At 52.7% G+C, this 7,405-nt stretch overlaps 1 protein-coding gene across 1 annotated transcript; it reads left to right on the top strand.

Annotated features, from left to right (window-relative positions):
- The first annotated feature begins 1,974 nt into the window (after positions 1 to 1,974).
- On the top strand, positions 1,975 to 6,698 carry LOC100477367 (cationic amino acid transporter 3). Its single transcript, XM_002930455.4, has 11 exons — positions 1,975 to 2,347; positions 2,849 to 3,007; positions 3,777 to 3,954; positions 4,143 to 4,255; positions 4,420 to 4,642; positions 4,794 to 4,933; positions 5,033 to 5,135; positions 5,321 to 5,523; positions 5,712 to 5,878; positions 6,183 to 6,291; positions 6,458 to 6,698. Exons 1-11 carry the CDS (start codon positions 1,975 to 1,977, stop codon positions 6,577 to 6,579), a joined length of 1,890 nt encoding a protein of 629 aa, XP_002930501.2. The 3' UTR covers positions 6,580 to 6,698.
- The last annotated feature ends 707 nt before the right edge of the window (positions 6,699 to 7,405 follow it).

Here is a 7,405-nt window from a genome sequence, read left to right on the forward strand (position 1 = left end):
TCCCTGCTGAGCAGGGAGCCTGATGCAGGACTCGATCCCAGGACCCTGAGATCATGACCTGAGCTGAGGGCAGACGCTTAACCCACTGAACCACATAAACGCCCTGTTGGCAGCATTTTTTAAAAAACGGTGGTAAAATACACATAAAATGTATCGCCTTAAGCCATTTCTCAAATGTACATTGTGCAACCGATCTCCAGGACTCTTTCAATCCTGCGAAACGAAGCTCTGTACCCATTAAACAATGCCTCCCCCATCCCTGTAACCTGTGGCAACCACGGTTCCACTTTCCATCACCATGAATTTGACAACTCTCAGTCCTTCTAGAAGCGGAACTTCACATCGGCCTTTTCGTGATTGGCTTATTTCAGTTACCATGACATCTTCAAGATTCATTTTTTTTTTTCTGGCTAAAGAGAGAGTGAGTGAGCGAGCGAGCACAAGCAAGGGTAGGGGCAGAGGGAGAAGCAGGCTCCCCTCTGAGCAAGGATCCCGATGCAGGACTCGATCCCAGGACCCTGGGACCATAACCTGAGCTGAAGGCAAACACTTCACCGACTGAGCCACCTGGGTGTCCCAAGATTCATCCATTTTGTAGCATGCATCAGAATTTCCTGTCTTTTAAAGGCTGAGTAATATTCTGTTGGGGGCGCCCAGCTGGCTCCGTCGGGACAGCATGCAGCTAGCTCTTGAGCTCAGGGTTGTGAGTTCAAGCCCCATATTGGGCGTAGAGCTTACATTAAAAAAAAAAAAAAAGTAAAAAAATTCTTTGTATGTATACACCACGTGGTTTATCCCTTGCTGGTGGGTGGGTGTCTGGGATGCTCCCACCTTTTGGCTGTTGTGAATAATGCTATGAAGAGGGATGTACTCAGAGCTCTTTGAGACCCTCCTTTCCATTCTTTTGGCTATATATCCCTGGAAGTGGAGTTGCTGGGTCATATGGTAGTTCCGCTTTCAATGGTTGGAACACCCACACCTTACCCACAGCAGCTGGACCCTCTTAGGCTCCTCATAACGGTGCAAGAGGGTGCATGTGCAGCGTTAGGGAAGGAAGAAGTAGACGGCCACGCAGTGGCACACTGGTTACCGTGGTGCTGAGATTCTTTGAATCTGGTTCCTGGCTCGTGAATCCCTGCTCTTCACCAAAACTCCGAACTTGTACTTTGGATTATCGTGGGCAGAAGCCCCCGACATAACTGGTGTTGACTGGCTCAGCCTTGCCCCGCAGAGCAGAGCAGTGAGGAGACCTTCCGTGCCCCAAAGGAGCAAGCGGCAGGCCTGTCTCTCCTGCCTCGGAGACAAGGTTAGTCCTCCCTCCCTCCAGGCGACTGGGAGGTCACTCAGGTCTCCTGCTCTGCCCGACCCAGGCTAGTCTGTCTCTCCCTGCAAATTCCGTCTCATTCTGCCCCAGCTCAAAATTCCAATTCCATTTTGCTCAGCAGGTGGGTGAGGCAGAGCTGTTGGGTTGCAGGATCCTTGGTGTAGAAACGTGTGGAGTGTAGCTCTCGGATCGCCAAGCCCTGCAAAGCAGGCGTCGCTTCCCGTGTAACAAGGGAGGGAGGGAGCAGTGACAATAATGATGATCTTTCCCTGTTTTATGGAGGGGAGGTAGCTCGTGCGAGATCAGATGGCTGATGTGAGAACCTGGATGGTCTGGCTCCCGGGGTCAGGCTCTTGTCTCCTCAGCTAATAGGGATGACTTTCCCGTCCCGCAAGCTTTTGCTTGCTTCTTTTCAAGTGACCCTCCCAGTAACTTCGAGACGTCCTAAAAGTCATGCTTACGTTTAAGAAAACAGGAAACGGAGGTGCAGAGACAGGTGACTGGCCCAGGTTGTCCTGTCACCATGCTTTGCGGGTTCGGTCTTCTGTCCGACGACTCCCAGGGCCACGGGGGATGGACGTTCCTGAAGGCATTCTCTTGTTTTCTCTGCAGATCTTGGCCTCCTCCTCCACTCCTCCACTCCACTGAGGATGCTGTGTCAGCCTGTTTGCCAGTTTGGCCGGAAGCTGGTGCGCCGGCGGCCCCTGGGGCCGAGAGAGGGGGTCAAGAGTCACTTGGCCCGGTGCCTGAGCACCCTGGATCTGGTGGCCTTGGGTGTGGGCAGCACCCTGGGAGCGGGCGTGTACATCCTGGCGGGCGAGGTGGCCAAGGACAAAGCAGGGCCGGCCATCATCGTCTGCTTCCTGGTGGCCGCCCTGTCTTCTGTGCTGTCTGGGCTCTGCTATGCGGAGTTTGGGGCCCGCGTGCCGGGCTCCGGTTCTGCGTATCTCTACAGCTACGTCACCGTGGGACAATTGTGTGCTTTCGTCACAGGCTGGAACCTCATACTGTCCTATGTCATTGGTGAGATGGCGAGGGAAGGTGGGGGGAGCGAGGGACTCAAGGTCAGGAAAAGAGGCATGGCCTTGGGGCTTTCCTCTCTGTCGTGAGCACTTTGTTATCCGCCTTGTGGGGGGAGGTGGGTTGTAGCGCAGGAAAACCCCAAAACTTCATTCTACTCAACTCTGTCCTGCTTTCCTGGAACAACAGGAATGGGGACTGTAGGACGTGGGGAGGCAGAGCTCCGGTGGGAGCGAGCGAGACAAGTTTGGGAAGGCAAATCCCCCTCTCCCTCCCAGCTTCCCTCTTTTCTTGCCTGACATAACCTCGACCTCTTTCTAACCATATTAAATAGTTAACCTATTTTGTGAATCATGTGTCTGCTCTCCCCACCCCACTAAAGGAAACTCTAAGAGATTAGGCATTTTGTCTGGTTTCTTTCCTCCATCCCCCCAAAAAGATATCCCGTGGCGCAGGAGTTCAGTTTATGTTTGCCGGCGAACATTCCTCCTTCTACCCCCGCAGGTGCCGCTAGCGTGGCCAGGGCCTGGAGCTCCGCCTTCGACGACTTGATTGGGAACCAGGTGTCTCTGCTCCTGAAGGGAGGTTTCTCTCTGCAGGTCCCCCACGTGCTGGCCACGCACCTGGACTTCTTCGCGCTGGGCCTGGTGCTGCTGCTCACTGGTGAGGCATCGTCTAGCGTGGGAATAGCGGGGGTGGGGGTGGAGGGGGAGCCATGCGCGGAACGGTGGGCGGCGCTGGAAGGGAGGGTCTGAGATGAGAGACAGGAAAGCAAGTCTTAGACCTCTGCTTCTGTCCCTGGGCGTTACTGACATTTTGGGCTGGATCAGTGTCCTTGGTGTGGAGGGCTGTCCTGTGCATTACGTGTGTGCGTATGCGTGTGGGTGTGTTTCAATCATTGTTGGATGCTGAGTAGCGTCCCCGGCCTCTGCCACTCCCTAGATGCCGGTGGCACCCACCCGCCATCGTGGCAGTCAGAATGTCTCCAGACATTGCCAAATACCCTTGGGGAACAAAATCACCCCTAGCTGAGCATCATTTCCTTAGACTGACAGATTTCTTCCTTCGTACTGAGACCAAAGGTTTTTTTAATTGAGGTGAAATTCACATCAAATCAGCCACTTCATTTTATTCCCAGCTTTACTGAGATTTAATTGACCTACAACATTGTGCAAGTTCAAGGTGTACGTCACGTGTGTATCACAGGCTGGTTACCACGATAAGAAATTAACCATCTTCGAGGGCACAGTGTTGAGCACCCCCATGTCGTTCCAAACCCCAAAAGCACCAGTACCCCCAAGAAGGAACCCTCTTGCCTACTAAGCAGGCACTGCCCATCCCCTGTCCCTCCAGCCCCTGGTGACCACCGGTCCGCTTTCCGTCTGTATGGGTTTAGTTATTTTGGATATTTCATATTCCATCTTTCCCGCAGGACTCCTGGTCCTGGGAGCTAGTGAGTCGGCCCTGGTTACCAAGGTGTTCACGGGCGTGAACCTTTTGGTTCTTAGCTTCGTCATCCTGTCTGGCTTCATGAAGGGAGATCTGCACCACTGGCAGCTCACTGAACAGGACTACAGACTGGCCATGTCTGCATCCAATGACACTTCTAGGTTAGGCGGGCACCCCTGGCCATGGTAGAGTGTGTGGGGAGTACAGCTGGGAACACGGTGGGGAATAAAGAGGAGTATGGTGGGCTGGTGGATCCAGATGGTGAGGGAGGACTTATGGTATCAACTGAGCGGTCAGTAGAGATGGCTGAACACGTCCCTGTGTCCTCCCTTGTTCCTTCTCACCACAGCTTGGGCCCTCTGGGCTCTGGAGGGTTTATGCCTTTTGGCTTTGAGGGGATTCTCCATGGAGCAGCGACGTGTTTCTACGCATTCATTGGTTTCGATTGTATTGCCACGACAGGTGACACGATTATTCTGCCCCGTCAAGGGTGTGGGCACAGTTGGGCTGCCCTCGGGCAGAGGGTTGGTAGGGGGGTAGCCTGCATCTCAAGGTGGAAGAGGGAAGAGGATTTTGTGCCTTCACCCCCATATTTTCCTGACCCACAACGTCTGCCTATCCTGCAGGGGATGAAGCCCATAATCCTCAGCGTTCCATCCCCTTAAGCATCATCATCTCTCTCTTCATCTGCTTTTTGGCGTATTTTGGTGTCTCGGCGGCACTCACCCTCATGATGCCCTACTACCAGATTCATCCCGGCAGCCCCTTGCCACAGGCGTTTCTCCATGTGGGATGGGCCCCTGCCAGATACACCGTGGCTGCTGGAACCCTCTGTGCTCTTTCATCCAGGTCAGTGTCTGCCTTCTCCCTGTCTGGGAGATTCTCAGGTATCCCAGCCCTTGGGGTTGAGAGATGAGAGGGAGAGACACCTGGCCCCATGCCGGCTGGGGTCTGTTCTGCTCCTCCACGAGCTCACGTACACTCCCGTTTTCTCCTCCAGCCTCCTGGGTACCATGTTCCCCATGCCTCGAGTGATCTATGCAATGGCGGACGATGGGCTCCTTTTCCGGGGACTCGCCCGGATTCATCCCCGCACACACACCCCCATCATGGCTACCATGGTGTCTGGAATTTTTGCAGGTGAGGAAACAAAACCCACTCCTTCCATCGGTTTCCTTACCTTGGATATTTCCAGTGGTTCCTCATCCCTTCCCCCATCTCGTTTGTGCCTCATTCTAGCATTCATGGCATTCCTCTTTGAGCTCAGTGATCTTGTGGACCTCATGTCCATTGGGACCCTGCTTGCTTACTCCCTGGTGGTCTTTTCCGTTCTTGTCCTCAGGTGAGACTCCACTGCGTCTTGACTGGGGGTTCTTGGACTCATGGGGGTTGGTGAGGAGCTAATCCTCTTCTGCTCCATGCTGCCTCCGTGTACTGCGGCACCCAGGGTGGGAAAGGTGGATCAGGCTGCCTGATGTTGGATGAGTGGGGGCTGGTGTTCATATTGCCTTGATACTTCTCATTCAGGTACCAGCCAGACGAGAATTCCAGCGAGAACGAGAAAACAGAGGTGGAAATAGCTGAGATCAAGCCTGCCCCTCAAGCAGGTTCTTCGGAATCTGGACCTGAAGCCGGACCCCCACAGGCTCTGGCGAGTCTGTGTAACCCAGTCAACACCACCCCGACTCTGAAATCTGGCCGCATTGTCTATGCATGTGCCTTACTGCTGGGTGAGCGGTGGGGTTTCTGTCTGCGGCGGGAGGGGGTGGGAGTTTGTGTCTTTGGGAGCCAAGGAGGAGTCTCAGCGAGATGGTGGCCCTTCTTGATGGGGGCAGTTTTGGGGTGGGGTGTGACCCAAGGTCTTGACATGTTTGGCTTCTGGAGTTGGACCTGTTCTCCTGCACCTTGCCCTGTGCAGCTCTCCTGCTGACCATCCTGGGCCTGCTGCTGGCCCAGTGGCCCAGGCCTGTGCTGTTTGGGGACCCGGCGTACACCACAGGGGCTGTGCTGCTGTTGCTGCTCATTACTGGGCTCACGTTTGTCATCTGGAGGCAGCCCCAGAACCCCGCTCCTCTTCACTTCAAGGTAGGTGACTGACCGTGTGTCCCCAGACGATGCACCTTGAGCGAATGAACTCTGTCTGCTTTGAAGTCTCCCACTCTTGACTGGGTCAGGGAAGAAAGTGGTCCGTTGCTAAAACAATGAACTGTTCCCTGACCCATACTCAGTACTTGATTACCTCCATTGACCAACACCCACTCCTTCGGGAACGCCCAGTGGGATATGAGTAGGCCCTGAAGGTGCCGCGTAGGACTGGACCCAGGTGGCGTGGGGATCTCCCTTTCAGACATCCGTGCTGTGTTGAGGGATGAGCTGACTTTGCCTGCAGGTCCCTGCTTTGCCTGTGCTCCCACTGCTCAGCATCTTTGTGAATGTTTACTTGATGATGCAGATGACCCCTGGGACCTGGGCCCGATTTGGCATCTGGATGCTGATTGGTAAGTGGCTTTCTGGGGAAAAGAGGCTTCTCAAGGGCTACAACTCAGCCCTCTTCCTACTACCTTTCCCCAAAACTGTCTCAGAGGCCACAGTAGAAGGCCCGTTGGGCACTTCTAGGTGGGGGGAATGCCTACTTTTCCATCATTTGTCTCATTTCTCTACTAGGATTTGCCATATACTTTGGATATGGGATCCGACACAGCTTGGAGAAGGAGAGTGGTCAAGATCCACCAGCCTCAAGCTTCCAAACTGCTGACAAAAACATCCCTAGTGCTGAATTAGCTTAACAGGAAATAGATGCTGTGCGGAATCGCTCCACACACGAGAGGCATCTTCTGGTTCAAGGGAGACTTTGAGCCTCTATGGAGTGTCAAGGTGGGATGCGTTTAGAGCTCTGTATTCATTGCCAGGGGACAAAAATGCCTTTAGTCTTGTTTAATTTTTAAGTAAACTTTTAAAAGCATACTCTACAAAAAACTGCATACTTCATAAATGTGCAGCAAGATGAATTTTCACAAGGTACCAACAATGTAAGCAGCAAACAGAGGAAGGAATAAACAATATCACCTGTACGTGAGAAGTGCGTTCTTGTGCCTATTTGCAGTGAAAACACAGATTGCCACATGGGAAGAAAACACAGGTTTCTCCTCTATATTGTGTCAAGAATTGTACTTTATTATTTTTTAAAATTTAATTAAAAAAATAATCTCTATCCCCAACGTGGGGCTCGAACTCACAACCCCAAGATCAAGACTCGTGTGCTCTACCGACTTGAGCCAGCCAGGCGCCCCTGAAGAATTGGAAGGGAAGAGACACATCCTGGAAGTGGTCACAGGAAGCTGGGATAGCTGTGTTAATATCAGACAAAGGAGACTCTAAGAAAGAGCATGATATCTGTTGAAATGGATCATTCCATACTGTCCAAGAGAACTGGTTTTTATGTTCCTGCCGGCTTTATTGAGATATGATTGATTTATAACCTTGTGTAAGTGATTGTCCTTCTTTACGTTTCCGTGGTACTCTTAGAGTTACACAGTAGGGTTGATGAGGAAAAGTTGTGAGTTGAAGAAAACATCATTGCCAGAGTGGGGGCGGTGCGGTGTGGAAAGTAAT

Source organism: Ailuropoda melanoleuca, chromosome 12 (assembly GCF_002007445.2).
Source record: "Ailuropoda melanoleuca isolate Jingjing chromosome 12, ASM200744v2, whole genome shotgun sequence".
Lineage (NCBI taxonomy): Eukaryota > Metazoa > Chordata > Mammalia > Carnivora > Ursidae > Ailuropoda > Ailuropoda melanoleuca.

Excerpts from the sequence above, each read along its gene's own strand:
- LOC100477367 (XM_002930455.4), top strand. The coding sequence starts at position 1,975 with ATGCTGTGTCAGCCTGTTTGCCAGTTTGGCCGGAAGCTGGTGCGCCGG. Across the intron at positions 4,643-4,793 it reads CTCTGTGCTCTTTCATCCAG|CCTCCTGGGTACCATGTTCC; the intron begins GTCAGTGTCTGC and ends TTTCTCCTCCAG. Across the intron at positions 5,879-6,182 it reads CCGCTCCTCTTCACTTCAAG|GTCCCTGCTTTGCCTGTGCT; the intron begins GTAGGTGACTGA and ends CTTTGCCTGCAG.